This window comes from Nanorana parkeri, unplaced genomic scaffold, assembly GCF_000935625.1.
Source record: "Nanorana parkeri isolate BGI_ZX_2015 unplaced genomic scaffold, ASM93562v1 scaffold331, whole genome shotgun sequence".
NCBI lineage: Eukaryota > Metazoa > Chordata > Amphibia > Anura > Dicroglossidae > Nanorana > Nanorana parkeri.
The window spans coordinates 750,988-772,871 of NW_017306599.1; the positions used below are offsets into that span (position 1 = coordinate 750,988).

The 21,884-nt window shown below is 41.1% G+C and overlaps 1 protein-coding gene across 1 annotated transcript in view; it reads right to left on the reverse strand.

Annotated features, from left to right (window-relative positions):
* SH2B3 (SH2B adaptor protein 3) overlaps positions 1–21,884 on the reverse strand; it is a 111,366-nt gene that overhangs the window by 59,455 nt on the left and 30,027 nt on the right. The window contains exons 2-3 of the mRNA XM_018558318.1: positions 21,816–21,857; positions 18,581–19,393 (exon numbers count right to left, since the gene is read on the reverse strand). Of these exons, the coding sequence (XP_018413820.1) occupies positions 18,581–19,369 (789 nt within the window). The 5' untranslated portion in view covers positions 19,370–19,393; positions 21,816–21,857. The remainder of the gene's footprint in view (positions 1–18,580; positions 19,394–21,815; positions 21,858–21,884) is intronic.

The following is a 21,884-nucleotide window of genomic DNA, read 5'->3' on the forward strand; positions in this document are numbered from 1 at the left end:
TATATATAAGCTGTGGGGTGGAGAAGAGCAGTAAAGAAAAGAGAATTTAAAGTAGTATTAAACTGTCAAGCTTTTTTCAATAATGAATCCAGATTAAACAAATATACAGCACAGTCTCCTCCGGCTGTCCATCTACTAGCTTAAAAAAGGGAGGAGGTAGAAGAGAAGGGAGCAAGGAGGGGTGACCTGCCTGCATTGCCTGTGTGTTTGTATAGACACACACAGCTTACCAACAAACACAAGCGTGTCTCAATAGAACCCTGCAAGGGAAAGGAGCCACTCTGAAACAGGATAGCAGGGCTAGTGCTCAGAGGACTAGCTCATTCTGCAGGAAACTAAAACTTTGAAACATCAGGAGTAGCATCCATTGTAAGTGATCCAATCAGCATTTGAAATAGCTTAAAAACCTTTTGACTTTAAAGTGGATCTTTACTCATTTCTTTAAAATAACAACAAACACACCTTATTTCTCTTTTCTTCCCCGGTCTTCTGACAGTGACCATGTTTACTAAGGGCAGATTACTAGCTCTCCTAGTACTTCCTGGGTCTCTGGCACATGTGACTAGGACATGTGACCATGCACATTACCTCAGGGGAGGAAATGCCTTTCCCTGAGATCTCCTGAGAATAAAGATGAGATTTCCCAGCAATGCTCTGTAGATGAAAAGGCAAGCCCAGTGTGCATTGCTTTGGCAAACTGAAGTCCTTTTGCCATTTTAAAGCAGGAAGTGAAAGCTATGCAAGTGTACGTATTTCATAATTACAGCATTTTACACCCAACAAGTCTATGTTATTATTAACATCATACATAGAGGGATACATTGGTAGAATTTGATTTTTGAGTGTCAAGTTCTGCTTTAATGTCACTTTAAGGAGAGAGGACACTACTATGGGAAGATAAGGTAAATAAAGCATATTACAGGGTGGAGAGAGTAGGGATCAGCTGGATGAGCTTCTCTTACAGTTTGTCTAAAGAACTGTTGTATGTAGATACTTTCTTGTTCCTGACTTAGTTGAATAGCTGTGTTAATCTGCCATATTACTTAAATAGAAATGATCACTTTGGCAGAAATTATGTCAGATGCATTTGCCCCCTTGGTACAGTGCCAGAGAAGGTTGTTATCAGTGAGGTACCAGCTCAGACGGTTGTAGACTAAGCGTTCTAAAAGTTTGGAATCTCTGCTTATGAAAATTACATTCGGATCAATTCACTAAGAAGCATGATTTATTTTACCTCCATTCATTATGTTACTTAAAGCTGAAAAAATAAATCTTTCGTAGCTGTTGAGCCTGTATTTTTATGAACAAAATGCATATTTACCCACTGAAAGCGTTCATTTGTATTGAATGGGCACTTAATTTAAGTTGGTTCCTTTTGTTGTCCTCTTCACAGAACCTCACAGCTTTATTAGACTCTGTGAACTAGACTGTGTAAATAGACTTTGTTCATTCACCCATAATGTATGGAAGGCACAGGCAACAGGTCAGAGAACAGACCTTTGAAGTTGTAATCACTGATTTGTCTTTACCTTTTTTTCTTGCTTTAAAATGTAAATTCCAGTACATTAATATCTGGATTAAAAAGATTTTTCTTTCCAGCGTTATACTTTAGGCATTACAAAAATAATGAGCCTTAAAGCTTATCTCCAAGGCATACATTCAATGCACCGCCACACCCCCTCCCGCCCCAGAACGCAGGGGGAAGTTTTGTGAGGGATCGGGGTGCTTTCCAGCAGCGACCGGTCTGGAATGCACTGCATTCGGTGTAAACAAGCCCTAATAATCCAAGCTTTATTAAAATCCACAATGAAATGTCAATATGTGAATATACACCAACAACGCAAACCCCCAGTACACTGAAATCCGTTAATGCGTTTCACCAATAGGCTTATTCATAGAGGTAACTTATACAAATTCGTACCTTACATATACTGTATATGCTCATACTCCTCCTTGCACAGGTGCGAGGTGGGCTGCATACCGACCAACAAATAACTGTGACATTGCTAGTGTATAGTGCGCCTCAGAAAACTAGTCATCCCATCTTGGCTCATACTCAATCCCCGAATAATTGCAGATTCAGAGATATTGTATATCAGGTATATCCAATTAAGACATATACAATAGTGCACTTGGTCAAAAAAACAGTCCATCTCCCACATCGCAGAGAATATTGTTAACAAAGCTTAAGTGCACTAAAACAGTAAAAACATGGGGGAAATTTATCAAAACTAGAGCAGGCAGCATCGGGAGCAGCTTTTCACTTCAGTTTGCTCAGTTGAAATTTGAAAATGAGAGATAGAAGCTGATTGGTTGCAATGCAAATCTGCTCCAGTTTTGATAAATTGCCCCCCATGTATATACATATACAAAAACCACACTACATGGCCGCAGTGTGATCGGACGCGTTCCACTGCAACCGCAAAAAATAGAGCAAGCAGCATTTTTTGCGTTTGCAGTGGAACGGAACGCACTGAAAGTTTGCCACGCATCCGATCGCACTGCAGGCGGGGGGGCGCGGAAGCGGTGCTATTGAATTCAATGCACCGCCACGCCCCCTCCCGCCCCAGAACGCAGGGGGACGTTTTGTGAGAGATCGCTGTGCGTTCCAGCAGCTGCCGCTCTGGAAGGCGCCGCAGTCGGTGTGAACAAGCCCTTACTGGAGATTCTTGCAGTGCGGTCTGTTTGGACACTGAAGCGGTTGGAGGTGAGAACGCACCTGTTTGATCAGCACCATTGCAGGCTCCAGAACACGATTGTGGCTGGAGAATTGGAACGGTGAGATCTCCTTGTGTCTTCAAAAGTGGTTTAGTGTTGTCAGATTGCAACAGGAAATGTTGTTGCAGGATCACCAGGTGTGAAAATATGCAAAAGGCTTTCAAAAAATGATTTGTTTAGGAAAACTGTGTACAGTGAGGCGTGATGCCAAACATACTAAAAAAATAGATTTTGAGTTTACATACATTTTGTAACACTTTATTAGTTGTTAACAAAAATCAGAAATTCTGATCCCTGCACTGCCTAGAAGATGAGCACACGATTTCTTATATGTGATAACACTACTAGACCCAGTTAATGAAAGGCAATCATAAAGCCATTAGCTTTATGATTGCCTTCCGCTGACTGGCGGAACGGACGGGGGAGGGGGCAGGCACAGCTGGCTCTGCCTCTAGATAGGCAGAGCCAGCTGTCACTCACGCAGCTGTGTGGATCCAGACAGTATTGTCGGGATTCGTTGCGGCTGCGGCGTCTCAGTATACTGCGAGCTGTAGCTCGCAGTATACTGAGCTTTGAGTCACGGGAGAACGCTAGTTTGTGTTCTCCCGTGACCCTTAGAAGAACTATGGGGAAAAGCCCTGAACCCATAGTTCTCCTTTAATTGTGTATTACATGAAATTACATGTGAACCTTGAAATTCTCAAACAAGCAGGATGTGGTGCAGGCAGGCAGTGTACATTCAGTTTCAATTGAAAACAATATTACTTGTCTTTTTTAGACAATTTATCCAGTAGACACATGACCACTGTTGCTCTGTCTTCATTCTGAAGGGCCAGAGCTGTAGGTGGGGGTGGAAGCTTCTCAATGACATCATTGTCTGCTGAGCTGTTGAGTGTAAGCCTCCCTACAGTAACCACTTTCAATCAAATACTTTAGGTCCGGCCACAGCCGTAGCCTAATCCGAGATGTTATGGGGTGACTACGGGACCTTTCAGGCACGCACGGTGTCCTGTAGATCCAAAGCAAGATTGTGCATGGAAGTGTGACAACACTACCCCAGCATTAGGGGCCTGTAATTAGTGTTGTCCCTGTATCAAGCCAACAGAGACAACCCAAACTGACAGGATTAATAGATATTTACTACACCTTTACTAAAAGAAAAGTAAAAGAAAAAAGCTTGGACTTTATTTCCAAATAAAAAGCAAGCTATATATATAGAACATTACTGACCTGGTCCCGGGAGTTTGTGCTAGCAATGCTTTCTATGCAGAAAGAGGTAAGATCTAAACCCTCTTGCCACCTGACCTAATAATAAATGTAAACTTCCTGCTCAATAAAAGTGATTAACCCATCAGTGCCTAGGATCTAGACCATAAACATCTCCCAGGGTCCCAATGGCTAGTTAATTTATTGTTTCTCAGTTATTTCGGATTTCAATAACCCAAATTGCAGACTCAGGACAACTGTGTTCCACCAGATTTAATACTATGGGTATATGGAAAAAAGGCCCAATACTGGAAGCAAAGACCCCCACAAAAATTATTCAATTGGTGAAATGAGTGTCTATGTGCATACATTTGCCCTTCAGTTGAACAGGTAAGAGGTTCCAAGGACCTATTCAGGCCCATGCCATCAAAACCTCCAGGGCCACCAGGATGCTAAACAGCCTGGTTTCCCCTTAGTATCAGGTAGCCATCATTTTTGTTGAACCATCTCAAACACTCCTCCAATGGTGAAGGCCTACTGGGCGGGTAACAGCATGGCACAGAAGCCAGCACACAGTGGGGAACACTGGAGCACATGCATAGGCTGCGCAATCCTAGAGTGCAATCCTCTAACAATACAGAGTCAAAGGACAGTAGCATCAAATCCTAACTCCTGAATAGCAAGGATCAAATTAGCAGAATCTGTGATTTGCGCATGTTAATTTTCCAGAATATTTGTAATATACAATATGTAAAACTGTGTGTGTGCAGAGAATCACACAGCTCTGGAAAGGCAATTGTGAATCATGAATTCTATGATTTTCTATCAATATACATGCATAAATTTAGGAAAATCAAAAAATTGCAATGGATTCATTTCCTGGCTGAAGCTATTCAAGCGACCATGTGCTTACAATACAATTATTAAAAAATTATAAAAGGTGGGGAAAAAGTCATTTTCAGTTTCGGCCTGACAAATTCTGCTGTGGAAGATACGTTGCAGTGCCATTCATTTCAATGAATGGCACTGCAGTGATCGCCCGCACTGGAGCGCACGGTACCGCAATGCCGTACTTTCCAGTGAAAAATATTACAAAAAAAATGTGCATGTAGTTTTATTATGCAGTAAACTTTATGTTTGTAACACTGCATTTGTGTATTTTATTTTAAATTAAGTATTTCTTTATTTTTTATCCAATTAATTGGAAAAATTATCGGCCAACTAATCGATTATGAAAATAATCATTAGTTGCAGCCCTAGCACCCCAGGCCCACTGTGCAGTTGCACAAATTGTTCATCTCTTTACTTCTACTGAAAAGGTATGGTCACAATGCCAAAGTCTGCATGCCTAATGAAATGTCCTCAAAAGCAGGGTTTTGTACGAAACGTTGCGAGGACACTCTGCGATAGGGTTGCCACCTTTTCTTCAAATGAAACCCGAACACTCTAGCGCCACTAAAAAAATTTTGGGGAGAATAGAGAGAGAGTGAGGAGAGGCAGCTGGGGGAGGGAGTAATGAGACCATCTATAGAGAACTGCAAATCCCAGCAATACATTATCCAGCAATACAAAATAATGTGAAGCTACATACTCTGTGCTGTTCTGAGTTGGCGCCCTGATGTCTTCAGGTGGCCTGGTGATTTGTGCCGGCTGTGCGACACTCGGGTTTCAGGGAGCCAGTGTTGTGTTGAATTCACTCCCCTGCCGCTTGGCTATTTCTGTAACCCACCTCTTCATGCCTCTTCCCTTCAGCTGCATGGGGATCTACATAGCCCGGCCGCTCTTATATCTCTGGTGATCTATCACTTAGAGGTAGGTCTCCTCGTTCTTCTCTATGTGATAGAGCACCAGAGTTAGAACACTGGCGGGGCACCCGTACACAACACACCAAAACCGGACTGTCCGGTTGAAAACCGGACAGGTGGCAACCCTACTCTGCGAACACATTTCTTGTCTGTACTGCTTGTGCAACGTAATTGCTCAGACAGGAGGTCAGAGGGTCCAGTAAAATAGGAAATTGGATTATAATGTAGAGAAATATATAAGAAGAGAAAAGAAAACAATGTTAGAGGGACTAGAGAACTCGGTTTCAAGCTCAATCATTCCATGCATGGCATCTTTCAGTGGTTGGGGGGGGAGAAAAAAAAACACATCTATGGATTTGCACTATGTTGCAAATGAATGATATACAAACTTTAGCAAATCATTTGAATAGCACGAGTTATTGAGGGAACACTTAATTATAAAAAGCAATTGACAGGCATTTTAAAAGTTCAGTTATAGAAAGGCAATAACTTAGTTATAGACTACATATTCTATACGTGGAAGAAGGAAAGGGGCAGACTGGGTGGGAAATAGAGATCTTATCTAAAGCTTTATGCTGGAACAGATATGAGCAGAGCTTTGAAAATGTACTGGCTTTGTTTAGCAAACTGCACATAATCTGTGGACTGTTTTTACCTCTCAGGAAGGAAGTAGACTTGAGCTTTTCCAAAAAAAGATAAACAGTTTAATTGTGAGTTCTTTACTCGACTAGAACAACTGAAAAATTTAGAAAGTCCAGTAGGCAACAAGCATCAATATGAACAGTTTAAAAAAAAGATATTTTATTTTAACTTATGATTTTTACAATGCAACATATAGGGGGTCTATTTGTCAATGTTTTCACCCATTTTTCTTATTAATGTGATGGTGTCAAATGAGTGAATCGTGGGTGAAAACAATGATAAACCCCCATAATCATATAATGCTTAGACTGAGCTGAGATTTTTTTAAAGTGACATTAAACCCTCAGATTTTTTAATATAAAACCAATACTGTAATGTGTGCCTTACTGTAATGCATGGTTGTTTCCCTTCTCTTTGCTGCTCTTCCTTTTAAATCCTCATGTCTTCTCATGCTTGGGGAGAACTTCCCTTTGCAGCTGAGTGCCTCTTCCTGTAGTGCTGGCTCAGGTTGTGAACCTACACACAGACACCATGTATCCATTCCAGAGACAAGGCAGTCTGCTGCAAAACAGAAGTTCTGCCCAGCATGAGAACAGATACAGATTTAAAAGGAAGAGCAGCAAAGAGAAGGGAAACTACCATGGATTACAGTAAGGCACACATTACAGTATTGTTTTGTGTTAAAAAAATCTCAGGGTTTAATGTCACTTTAAGTAAACCTGTATTGAAAGAAATATATAAACTAGCACCGATATCTTCTTCTAAAAACATGCACAGGTTTGTTCATCACAACACGACCTGCGCTCCCGAAAGGTAGCGGTGACACTGGACTTCCTGACCATAGTCATTATTATACAGCAGTTCGTCTTTCCTGGGTAGTCAAGGCAGTCGCTCTAGGTTGAGCAAAACTGCACTCAGATTCCACCCCTCGACACCTCCACCTCCCACCGTTACCATCCTGCTACATTCGATCATAGGGGCCACACTTTAGCTCATTGCTGAAACCTTCTGAATTTCCCTCACCAGACCTACAGCACCATTTGAAGATCTCTGTATAGATACCTCTCCAAAATCCTATTTACTCTTCTACCTTTGCAAGTTCTTAAAAACAGATCAATAGAGCAACTTGCTTAGCTTGTAAGTTGTCTAGAGCTAACTGGTTCCAGAAATAAGGTCTTAACAAAGAACTCCGGGCAGACATTTTTATTAACCCTTGCAGTGGAGCTACCCCAACACTGCAAGGTTTAGCTGCACGTTTTTGCCTAGGGTCCCAAAAAAAAGTCATACTCACTATATCCTCGGAGCCTGCAGCGCTCCCTTCAGCCTCTCTCCTCCTCTGCTGCAGCGAAGGTATGTCCCTCAGTGTCCTCACGTCCTATACACAGTGTATAGGACATCACGTCCAATACTCAAGGACTGTAGGACTCAAGGATTCCTAGACTGCTGCAGAGGAGTGGGAGAGATGCTCTGGGGACTGGTCTAAGACTCTGCCGGCTTAGGTGAGAATAACTTTTTTTTTACCCTATGCAAAAACGAGTGGGTATCCCCACCTCAAGGGTTACAAAAATTCTGCCCAGATTTCTTCTTGAAAATAATTTCTCTGTGCTACCGGGTTCTGACAACCCTGCATAAGCTCTACCCGCTGGTCCTCTTAACCCCCTGAAGGTGTCAATTTGCACGTTGCTACACATTTTTTGGAATCGTCATCTACTCCAGCCATGTTAGACAGAAATCCAAAGAATGATTCTCCAGCTAACTTTGATCAACTTGGCACAAGGCGCTACCTGCTACCCCACCGGAATGGGATCCAGCCCTTTGGAAGCAGGCCACAACCCCATGTGAGAAGGCAGAAAAACAAAACACTACAAAGTGAAATGTGAAAAAGTCCTTGCGGTTGTGAGAGCTGTAGTTCTCCTGTACTGTGACATCAAAAAGTGATATGTGCAAGAAACAGGAAAAAAGGAGAACCTGCATGTTCACTTAGCTTCAGCATTTCATGAACAGAAAAGAAAGATGTTTAATCAGTCAGTTAAAAATACCCTAACCAACCCTCTGTTGTCTTCTGGGGATGTGGTTTAGATTGGGTGCAAGAGAACGAGAGTGTTTTTGCTGAAGTTTCCTGGGCCTAGGAAAGCAGTCACTGCAGCAGCTCAGTGTAACACTGAAAGATTGCTGATGTATTCGTGAAGACCCTGATTAGATCTTGCTCTCTCACAGGTCGTTACACATGCATATTGACAGAGAAGATGCTCTGGACTGCAAAAAGAAGAGCTCTACATGCAGATAGCAGAAATGACAGATTTCCTTCACAGTCCCTATGTTATCACAGTTGGTTTCCTGTACCGGTATCTTAATTGTGAAAAGAAACACTTGTTCTACTTTTGTCTTTGTACTGATCTGTGCAGGATTCTCAGATAGGAACCTGTGAATTACTTGTTATGCTAACAGTGATACTAAAAGTGCCCATCCATGATTACATAATCTGCAGAGAAAGGTTGTTTTAGAGCTTCTCTGCAGATAGTCTACCAATATAAGGGTTGATTTTGACTTTCCAGTCCAAAATATATACAATTCGATGTTATGAAGTTGCTTAGGATAGAAGATGCAACCACTTATAGAGCTCACTCGCACATGAATATATCTGTCACAAAATTGCTCTTACTGTTACTCGCATTATACAGACAGTTTGCCCTAGATGATCCAGATTTGTCAAATGTCACCATAATCATGTATACCTTCCAACTTTCTGAGATGAGAAAGAGGGAAATGATTTACCACAAAGTATATAGGCAAAGGACACAAAGTGACCCACCCGTTATGTAAAAACCTTTTTTTCCCACGCACCCTTTAAAAGTATTCAAAATCTAAAGGCACCCGAGTCTAAAACGGCAAAAACATATATGTAAAAATTTACGTGTAGCCCCTTCAAAATTTATACCAGACCCTTATCCCAGATACCCTGTTAAGTTTTTTTTTCTGTCTGGATCCCATTCGATGAGATTTCCCATTACTTCCTGCACCAAAGATACAACAGGAAATGAGAGGAAATCACACTTAAGTGAGAGGAGTTGGCAAATCTCCACAGGGGAGACAAAGACAGGGATTCAAACCCTCCCCACTGTATACACAACTAAACATTTATATAGGCTTTATATATACTATAGAGAATAAATCCAAAACAACAGCAAATTCAATATGTCAGACAGAAGAGTCTATGAGAAAGAGACTGTCACCTTTATATGGCATCTTTGGAATCAAAATCACTACTCATACTGCTGCTCCTAACTTACTCATACTGTGTGAGTTTAATGGTAAAAAAGTACACAGGCTCGGCACGGTAGGTATGTTTACTATATGATAATTACCAGTGACTTTGTACAAGTGGAACAAAGATGCAATTCTTTACATAGTTACATAGTTACATAGTATTTGAGGTTGAATAAAGACATTAGTCCATCAAGTCCAAACTATTAGGATCTCATTCTAGGAGTACCCGTACGGTCCCTTAAGAAAAACTTTAGATTTTTTACAAGAAATAGAAAGTAGAAATAATGAGATGATCTACCAGGGAAGTAAAACTTGCTATGCAGAAGTGGTCAGGGAATTTCTATGTTATAATCATATTTTTGAATTGTGCACATTTCTGTAGAAAATGGGAGAGGATGTTGTGACTTCCTCTGTAACCTGTGATCTTTAAAGTGACATTAAACCCTCAGATTTTTTAACATAAAACAATACTGTAATGTGCGCCTTACTGTAATCCATGGTAGTTTCCCTTCTCTTTGCTGCTATTCCTTTTAAATCCGTATCTCTTCTCATGCTGGGCAGAACTGTGACAGAATTTTGCAGCAGACTGCCTTGTCTCTGGAATGGATACATGGTGTCTGTGTGAAGGTTCACAACCTGAGCCAGCACTACAGGAAGAGGCACTCAGCTGCAAAGGGAAGTTCTCCCCCAGCATGAGAAGACATGAGGATTTAAAAGGAAGAGCAGCAAAGAGAAGGGGAACAACCATGGATTACAGTAAGGCACACATTACAGTGTTGTTTTATGTTAAAAAATCTGAGGGTTTAATGTCACTTTAAGGAACATGAGCATTTGTGGGTTTGGTGCTTTTAAAGCTAAACTCCACGCAAACAGCTAAAAACACAATTCATATACATATATGTGAAACACCTTTCTTGTAATAAAGTGTAGAATTCTGTTTCTGCTTCTTGTAGTTTAAACTTCTTTTACTTGGGTTAGTACCGATATTTTTTTTTCGGTACTCGCCGGTACCGAATACTGATACCGGAAGTCCCGTTAAGGAAGCCGGGCACCGTGTTATGACTCACCGCCTGACTTCCTGATTAGCCAGGAAGCCGTCTCCATGCTTCCTCATCACCAGGTGATGAAGCATGGAGCCGGCTTTCTGACCAATCAGGAAGCCGGGGTGGGGGGGGGGGTGAGTCATTACAACTTATCACCAGGTAATGAGCGAGCTTGGAGCCGGCTTCCCGGCCAATCAAGAAGCATGTAATGACTCGCTGCCTGGCTTCCTGATACGGCCAATATGGCCACCGGTCTTTTCTGAAAATTAATTTATGTATGCCTGAATATCGTTTTAGTATATTCGGGCATACATTAAATTAGTTATTTCGGATTCGGACAAACCACTGAATCAACTGATTATTGTAGATTTGCAGGTTCGTCCGAATCCGAATGCACATGTTTATTAACCACTACCAGTCAGCCTTACAGGTATATGCAGCGGCCAGAAGGTGGGCTTTAACCCCCGTTCCGCCGCATATATGCGATCTGTTCTGCTCATTGCGCACTCCCAGCACAGTAACCAAGTTGCTATCAACAGTTCACAGTCATTGTTTAGGATCGAGAGTCAAGGACAGACTCCCAACTATGCGATTCCTGTTATTGGATGTAACAGCGATCATATGAGCAGGAGCCTGTCCCCACCTCCTCCTGTTAAGTTATTGTTAAAGGGCCAGCAGCAAGGAGTTAAATAACTCTGCAATGCTTTGTACCAGAGTAATAATTTTGGTGTCATTTTAAACAGGACAAATTAAATAATAAACTTTATACTTTTTATCTATATTAACCATATATTTTATGTAAACTAACAATGATCATAATGGAAAAGTGATTTTTTTTGTTTTGTTACCCTTTGTTGCCTATTAATGTCACCAAAAGAAACACTTTTTTGTTGTTTTTAAAAATGATATATCTATTATGTTAATATCTTGATTGCTGAATAAACAATCACATAGCAGAAAAGTAAACATTGCTCTGGTCAATAAGTAGGTGTACAGGTGTGAAGATGTTAAGTAATGATCCAAATGTCAAGAATTGCGTGTAACTTCAGCTGCAAATATCTCTGGATTTACTGACATTAAAGTGACACTCAGGAGTTAAATCCTAAAAATGCCCTCAAGTACCCTAACTATTCAAAAAAATGCAGCTTATTTGTGTATCACTCGACTGTAGATTCTAAAATCATCTCTGAATTGGTGCTGACCAATAGTAGTAGCCACCGCTCCAAGCTCGCTCCTGTGATGGACTACAATGTGAATACAAATTAGTAAACTAAACATGAGTTTGTAGTCCATCACAGGAGCGAGCTAGGAGCGGTGACTACTATACAACACACACAGGGACCATGGGGAACAAAAGTAATCACCCTCCAGAAGGAAATACAGTGTCAGCACAAATTCAGAGATGATTTGAGGATCTACTGCCAAGCAATATACAAATAAGATACATTTTTATTAATAGTTGAGGTACTTGAATACATTTTTAAGATTTAACTCCTGAGTTCAGTGTCACTTTTGAGATAACTTGTAATGGTTTTTGTAACTGCAGTCACTAAACATATAAGTAAATTATAGAATATTCTCCTCTTCCCTCTTCAGATCAACTAGGCATATAGTCAAGGTCCTAGGCATGGCATTTGTACACTGTTTTCACTGATAAACAATCTTTACTGCAATCAGAAGGAGCACAGTTTAGCTTATTTATCTGACACATTTTAGACAAAATAAGGGTGTTTAATGCTAAAAAGAGTTCATACATAAGCACGTTTGTCACAAACTAATATGAAGCGTGTCTATGTATATTCAGGTATACCCATCTACACTACATCTGGAGCTTAAACATTTTTCTTCCCAGAGACATAAAAAAATGAAACAATCGAAAGAAACTTAACAGGGTGATAAATTAAGCAATTTTAAGGTTCAGTGGGCAAGATTCCTGCAGTCTTAGTAAATGCATACTTTGTCTACAGACTAAAGCAGCTGTATAGCATATGCTATGCTAACATAATATACATTTTCTGCCCAGAAACAAGTAACATTGTATAATTAGGCTCTAGTCCTGCACATCTTTGTACCAGAGGACCTACAATCAGTATACTATACATTCAATCACATATTCCTTTTGGAGTTTAATTTTCTCAGCACAGTTTTCTTTCCCATTGAGGACAATGCCTTATTCAGAGTTTCACTTTAGCAATAGGGGATTCTGCTTCCAGTAGCAAGTTCACCTCCTCCTTTCTCTTCCACTCACCACTGCTTCTTCTCTTATTTGCCAATCAGACTGTAAAATAAATTGTGCATGTCCAACAAATCTGCCTAAACTCCACTCTGACAACTTGCCCTGTGCATTCTCCCACTGCGCTCACTCTATACCACCACCCCACTACAGTGCATTTCTATGTTCTCACCCATTACTGCTCTTACCACTGTGCCTTTATCCCTCTTCTCATTAATGCGCCTTCTCCACCACCACCTTACCTGTAGGCCCATTGCTCTCCTCATGGCTGCACTACTCCACCCTCTCATCACTGTACCTGGACAACATACCCTTATCCCTAGTACATCTGTGCACCCCCTTTCTCCACTACACCTGTACCCCCTCTGTCACCAAGCCTGTGCATGCATCCCCCAACTCTCACTCCCCCTGCTGAAACCTGAACCTAAACTTCCCACCACACCACATCTGCATCTCACCACCACATCTGCTTTCCCTCCCCCCCACCATTGAAACCACCCCAACCTTGTTAGGTCTGAAATGGGCACACTTTTGCTAGTAACCTAAGACTTGATGAACTGAAAAAAGGAGGAATGGCACCGTAACGCACTGCACAATTTGCCATGTAACAACGTGCGTTGTGGGAACATGTGAATTGTGCTTTTTATTGTGTATCACTGCAACACACAGGTGTAAAGCCAGTCTAAAAAGATTTTTTTCCTAGCATATGATTGATTAATGAAAATGAACACAGCATCAACTTACTCACTAACATTCACTTTGCTAAGTGAACAACCTCTATTCCTTTAGTATATCCAACCCACTGTCCCTATACAAGGGAAGTTTTTCCCAGACCAGTATCTCTTGATGAAAAGCTGTACACAGAATTTTCTCCCACAGTTCTCCATCAAAATGGCTGGTCTGCAACATGGTAGCCTCTCACAGAGCAGTCTTATGTATGGCAGATTGTTCCTAATAGGGCAGTATCTCCCAAGGCACATCAATCTCCCTCTAACACAGTAGGCTTTTGTTGTCAGCCCCTCTGATATGTTGCTATTGCTCCTTCTTACACTAGTCCAGACATAGGCATGTATGGTTTACATCTCTACATACACAGGCTCTACAAAGGTTTATCAAGGCAAGGAACCCAGCACAACATTATCTTGCCAAGCTTGTCCTAGTTTTGGCAGAAATGTCACCAGGAGTTACACTGGCAATAGTTATAGGCCCAAACTTCTAAATGACTTAATCTTAGATACCAGCTGGTGTGACCACTGAATCCCTGTGGTTAAATGTCTGGTTTACTCAGCTGTTATCAGAAATGAACCATCCCTGCCCTTTACCTGACTCCCTCTTAGCTTTCACTGATGACACAGTTCAGATGTTGGCTCTTTTCCTTTCACAGTGGAATATACATTTCACAAAGTTTTATCACTCACTCCTCAAACAGGACCAAATCTACGAAACTGATGAAATAATTATTCCTGAGGAAATCACCTGCCCCAACTGTCAAGTCTTCTTGTTTGCCAAAATAAATACAATTGCCTGACAGTCGGTATCATGCAAAAGTAAGAGAACTATGCAAAACTAGGGCAAACCATCATAAAGTTACACAGGCACAGAATTTCCATACAAACCGCTGTGTTTGTTAAGTGTGTTTTCATAACTGGTGCGCACAGTTATTTAAAAAACTACACGGCCAGAAAAACTAAACTGCAACTTGGCCAACACAGATGAGATATTATCGTGAGCAAATACATAGAGAAAATGTTCATAAACTGAACAAAACTCAGTGGAGCTTTTGTATCAAAATGTTTGAAATTGAAGTTGTCCTTAAGTTTAAGTTAGGAAAAAACAAAGAAGCTGCTACACAAGTATTTCTGCTTTGAAAAGTGAACTACAGCAAAAACCTTTTTTTTGGATCAAAAGAGTACAGAGCTACTGGCCACCATTTGCTGAAGTGCAGAGATGCGCTACAGCCGGGAAAGATTCTGACAATATTGTAGAGATCCACCCCGCTACATGATTGACATTTAGCTCTGTCTCTCTAGAGCCAGAGCCAGCTGTGCCCACCTCCCCCCACGTCTGTCCCACCAATGAGTACTGGAGGTACCGAGAGGGGTGGGGGGAATCCTTGCGGGGAGCAGTGACTTACAGTCACCGTTCTTTGCAGGGAGAAGACCGTGAGCCGAGCAATCAGAGGTTCATGATCGATTAGCTCTCGAGCTATAGAGACGGCATGTGACAGCTGCAGTGTCACACGTTGGCTCTAGGTATTAGGGAGAGTACATTTTACTCTCCCAATACTTCTCCTATAAAGCCCAATTGAATCCTTGATATTTATTACTGTAATACAGCTAGGATACAGTAATAAACATGGGGCTCGTTGATATTTGGACACTGCTAAATGCTGCAGATAAAATACCCTGTGTTGCAAGCACAGGGGATAATTGGACTTCAGCCCCCTCACACAATGCAGTGGTACGGCTCTCCAGAAGTACAACATTCCGTCACTGAACACTGCTCTAATCAACCGCACTCTTATTTCCTGAGCAGTGCTGCTGATTGGAGTAGTAGTGTGAGGGAACGCATTGCACTGCTGGAAAGCCGGGTTGACTGTTTTGTATGACAGAGCTGTGCTCTCCTATGTGCTGCCTGCACAGGATATTACCCTTGCTGCAGCACACAGCAATGTAAAAACAGTAAAATAGCTATATGTAGCCTGGCTGCATAAAAGTAATAAAGGTCAATGGTTCAGTTGGGCTTTAAATACTCTCATACATGAGGCTTGAATCATTTCTGGTGATACTCTGATCTCAATGCAGATAATTCTCTGCACAAGATTTGTTTTCTGTTCAAGTCCTTTATTGAGATGTATCACTTCACAACAATAATTAGAACATCCAATCCCGATATATATTTTACTTTGCTGACAATTGTTGGGTCCCATCGTCCTGCAGCTCCCCCTCTGTGTACTGCGGATACACCTAAAAACTGTGGAGAGTTTTGTTTACAGACCACTCTTCCTTCACCCTCTTAAATGGATGTCTTTAAAGGGCATGGTTCTTTTAATCCAACTTCAAAGCTATGAAACGTTTACTTGTGCATTGAAGAATATTTTTAGCATTTGTTGGAGCAGGTGGTGGACAAATGTACCCAACAGTCACACCGCACAGGGCTCTGGCTTTTGTTTTTCCATGTTTTGCAATAAATATGTTACGATTTATTTGACACCATTGGATCACCGGTGTACAACTTAATACAAAATCAGATTAGTCACAGTTTTGCTCTCTATAGACATAAACACCAATCAACAGTAAAAGATAGTAAAACCATATAGTTTTAAGATCCAGTTTCTCGTCATCTAGCTCAGTTGAAAATATTGACTCTGTCACTGAGCATTCAGTGTCTGCTGATACCCCTCCCCTCCTGTTCCTCCAGCATGGTATATTCATCACTCTATGCTCCCTCGATGCCTGACCAGACAAAGTGACTGGGTGTCTTCAGGTTATTTCTGCAGACATGCATTTTTAAATACTGTACATATTCTAACAATAATTAGGCAAAACTTTTTTAACATTATCATTACTTAAAGGAGAACTATGAGGTGAATGAAAATCACTCTTCCTCATAATTCGAGCCGACGTGTGACAATGAAACTGTTACACGTCGGCTTAATAGATCGGGAAGTGAGCAAACACATACTGTCGCTCGCTCACTTCTCGATCATCTCTCTGCAGAGAGCAGTGACTGTCAGTCACGGCTCCCTGCAGGTGTTCCCCCCCTGCCCGCTCCGATTCCCCAGCGCTGACTGGAGGAACGGAAGGGGGAGGGGGTGGGCACAGCTGGCTCTGCCTCTAGATAGGCAGATGTCACTCACGCAGCTGGGTGGATCTCGACAGTAATATCGGGATCTGTCCCGGCTGCAGCGGTCTCAGTATACCGTGAGCTGTAGCTCGCGATATACTGAGCTATGGGTCACAGGAGGACGCTAGTATATGTCCTCCCGTGACCCTGAGGAGAACTATGGGGAAAAACACATACCCCATAGTTCTCTTTTAATTCTCTCCTTACACGGGCCGCTCTCTGAAGCAAGAGATTTTAACGCTTGCTTCAGAGCAGAAAGGATAGTCTATCTTGCAGAGGGCGTCTGGGTAGGAGTGATACATATGCAAACAGGGGATTAGGTTTATTCAGGGGGTGTAGAGTTAGGGTTACAGGGAAGGTTAGTGTGAAGGGGCCTCAAGCTGAGGCATATGAATCTAACAGCACCTATGCTGTCAGCTTAGTGATCATATCTTAGTGAGTTCTCATCACTACAAGATAGGGTTTTAAAATATAGGGTCGAAGGGAATATTGAGTTGTTATATTTGTATATTGGAGGTAAATGGTTTGGGGGGAGGGGGGGGGCACTTGTGCTAAAATCTGTTGTAGTCCTAAAACAGTATTTTTGGTTTTTAGTTTTAGTTATTCTCACTAACATGTGTAATGTATCTCACTGGGGTAGCATGATTAGCTTTTTCGAAAAGGGGATCAATTAGGTATTACATAGGATTTTGATCAAAAATATGCAAATGTTTGCTCTGTTCAAGGATTAGAGCTCTGTTGGCTTTTTACTGCTATTTGGGGCTCTTGTTACTTGTCATTTGCTCCTATTTCCTGTCCTGCATGACAACAGATCTACCAGACATGAAGTGAGGGAAAATCTGTAACAAGGAAAATTACAGAAATAAAATCTTACAGGGGTTCTAGTCTTTCCCTTCTCTACTAAAGAAAGGCATTTTTTACTTCTATCTGTGTTTCTGTTGGATACTTTCACACACTTCCTGTCTGGTAAAACATTTGCAGGATGACAGGACGTAAGGGAAAATCTTTTCAACATAGCCATGGATTGCACTAAAAACTTAAAAGAGTTTCTGTCCTTTCCTTTCTCTATCTAAAAATTAAGAAACATTTTGCCTTTTTGCTGACTGTGCATGTCAGATTCATTTAAAAAAAACAATAAATGGAAATAAATCTAAAAAAAAATCAAAAAAAATGTTGGCTTCACATAAGCTACAATTGCCAATGTAAAACAGAAGATTCATTTAAATTATCATTTGCACCTTTTTTTATATACATTTTACAGGCATGCTATATTTCTAATGTATTATTAAAAAAGGAAGTAAAATGTCTTAGTTAAAAATGACAGCTGCATATACAGTATGCGGTATTTGTTATAGCAATTGGTAGATACTGTGCATTTCTGATTCACTCTCCTAATTAGATTTGTTTGCCATTTGTCATCGTTTGGCTTGATTTAGGACTAGTGTTACTGCATGTTATTTTAAAAATACTTTTTTCAATTGACTTGAATAGCAGACTGTAAGTCCACAAAATGAAACATGCAGGACTTTCTTCTAATGCACTACAGCGCAACGTGTTACTGCACGCCTAGCAATGCATCTGCCGCAAAGGAGCCCTGTGCAAACGCATATATTCCATGAACGCATATCTGTTCCACCTCAATGGTATAACATAAAAAATTAACACCATAAAAACCATAAACGTAATGTTATAAATCTCATACGCAGGACAGCATTCAAAAAAAATTAAGAAATTTGAACTTAACTGCAGTAGGCAATATAGTTACAAAACTCCAATACATATAAAAGAGTAAGATAAATACAAATTTGCAAATCACTTACCTTTGGTGGGTCAAACAACTCCATAAGATATTCTTCATTGTCTGAAGGGCTTGCTTTGCGTAAAACTAATTTGCATTTCAGCCAAAGTGTTCCACTGTCCATACTTGCCTCATCTACCATGCTGTAGTTCAAAATTCCTTCCTTTCGGATATCAAAAACTGGCTCCCTGATTAAAGTCCATGGTAAAATCCTCTTATGTAAGCCATTCCAGGAAGGTGAGTCAGTTGTATCCGAGTCCATTTCCCTATTTTCTGGAGGATTTGAATCTGCAGATCTCCTACGGAATATATTTCGAAGGCTTCTACGAAACTGATTGAAGGAGAATCTAATGAATGGTCGTGGAGGAGGAGGAGTAAGGTTGTTTCCAAGCTCCTCTGTACTCCAAGTTTTTGGCACATTGTGGACAGCAGTGTCACTAGCTGTCTGTTCTGTATTTTCACGGTGAGGTGTTAAGTCCACCTCTACTTTTGCTGCAACCGTACTAGGAGGCTCCGCTGATGTCCTGCTACCTGTCTCTCTGTAATCTTTTACTCTACTGAAAGGAAAAATCCTGTATTGGTCCATGCCCCAGCCTTCCCTCACCTCGTTTCTGAAATACTGTTGGAAGAGATCCGTGAACTGCAAGGAGAAGTTCTCTGCGGCAAGGATGTCATGGTGTGGGTTCTGATTTGCAAACAACCAATACTGCTTTGCCAGCTCCCTTGCTGTGGAGATGGCGTGAAGCTCACAGAACTCATTCCAGCCCTGAGGGATGGAGGAACTTTCAGGTTGAATAGTGTCCCCATTCATTGCAGTGACTGAAGCAGTGGTGTGCTGCGAAAGCAGAAAAAGGAAACACTAAATGAGGGGCTTTCCATTGCACATTCGCTGTCATGCTTGCTAAGAGGAAGCTAGTTTATAATGAACTCTTCTCTAGGTCACACAGCTTGCTAGTCATAATATCAAGCTGGCCTATACCATTTGTTCCGAACATTTGTGCATCACATAACAACTTTGTGTGCATAACAACAAAAGTGACAAGTCACTGTTCAAAATTTTTATTATATTTATTTGATAATTGAAAACAAATTTAAAAACATGGTGAGATTCCTGATTATAATATGAAAGAAGACAATAATATCAAATAAACTGTGGATAGAAAAAAGCAAGGTAAGCAGGCTGACAAGATTTTACAAACCTCCACAGTTCCATTCTGAAGATTTGAAGACCTAAAGCAGACCCACTGATTGACTTCTCTGCCTACACAACCTTTGCCTTCAGTTTCTTTCACATCTTTGCACTACTGGAGTGCGTGCAATGCAGCACACGATCCCCCATCACATGTTGCAATGTTAGGTGCGCTACAGTGCCATTATTTCTCAATCGCACCCCAAAGCACCTAGTCATTGTTTGTGCGTTGAATCACACCATGCCGCATGGTAATCTATTACCATGGATGTGGTGCAATGCAATTGAAAAATAAGGAGCATGAACTTCTTTGAGTGCGATTTGGCTGCGGTAGGGAGCCCATTCAAATGAATGGGCTACCCTACCGCAGTGACCACAACACACCCTGCAGCACCTCTTCCTGAATCTGATGGACTCATTTGCACCAAAAGCAAGTATTCCAGAGCCATCTGCACACAGGCAAAGTGAGTAAAGAGTGTAGGATATTGGCTGGAACAATACAATGTGTAGGGTCAGCAATGCCGGCATCCAAGTTAAATCTTAATTTTGCCAGCCTGTAAACCATTTAAGCGATCAGCATTAGAAGGTTTTCTTCTTAACCTTGCTATTAAACATTGAAAAAAAATAATTCTACTAAGCACTGTTTCCATATAGACTGGAAAAAAACATAGCATGCTTAGCTACTTGCATTCACCCAGAGAAACTGCATTTACATTTGTTCTGTGTGAATTAATCAGCATTCGCTCAATAGTTGTAGAGCCCCTTTCACACGGGCTTTCCGATCAGGTCCGCCGGTCAATTTTTCAGCTGGATCTAAACCAGGGGTAGCCAAACTCCGGCCCTCCAGCTGTGGTGGAACTACAAATCCCATGAGGCATTGCACGAGTCTCACAGCCACAGACATGACTCCCGGAGAGAGATGCATCATGGGATTTGTAGTGTCACCCCAGCTGGAGGGCCGGACCCCTGATCTAAACAGATGGGCATCCGTTTACATCAGGTTACCCCCGCCTCCAGCCAGGTCCAGAAAAACAAACGTGTTAGAGATCTGTTTTGGCAGACCTGATCATGCCGGATCAGGGGTAACCGGATGTAAATGGACGACCCTCCGTTTAGATCCGGCTGCCCGTACACTAACATGGGTCCGGTAATGTCAGCACAGACACAGGTGCCACAACGATGACATCTGTTCCAATCAGGAGGGGATCCATGTGAAAGATGCCTTAGGGGTTTGCAAAATTTTTAAAGCTGTGGCTGTTGTGTGAATTGTGGAAAAATCTAATGGTCTTAAGGTATTTTCGCTTCTGATCAAATGTTCTTAGGCTTTTTCTTAGTAATTAATGTTCTAAGGGTATTTTCTCTTCTAATCATCCAATCAATCAATCAAATGTTCTTAGGGTATTACTATTTTCTCTTCTAATCGAATGTTATCGGGCATTTTCTCTAAGGATCGAACGTTCTTAGAATATGTTGAATCCAGGACTGCTTATAGGTGGCAGAGCCTACAATAACATGTATAATAATTAACACATTCTATTAACCTTCATGATGATTCGCAAAATGACTGTTACATTCGACCAGCGAACAACCAACTGAATATCAGAAAATAACACTTTGTGCATATTAAAAATATTTGCAAGGGTAATATTCCAGACTTTTGTGCGAATGCTGATACATTAGCACATCAGATTTTTTTTTTTTATTAAAAAAAGGCTCTTAAAGGATCCTCATATTTCCAACAGTCACAGAAAAGTGAAAAAATTAATTTAGGAACTTTGTGTGGCCACTGCCCCTCCTCATATATCTCATATATCATAGCTCTTAGTGGTGAGGATGGACACAGACACATTAGTGTCTCCCACTGATTGTCAACAAACATAAAGCAGCCTGTGCACAGGCAAGAAATTATTCTGGGAATCTGGTTCGGGAAATCGGTTAATTTGCATATTAGCAGTACTCCCAGCACCAGAAATGCAGACAAAGTAGTTAAAAACTTATAAAAAGGGATATAAACAGATCTGTTTATTGTCTTTACATACACTCTACTAATAAATTATAATGTACATACATGCTATTGCTCCACTGTGCAATGCTACCACAGTTTTCCAACCTGCAAAATACAATACAAAAAAACAGA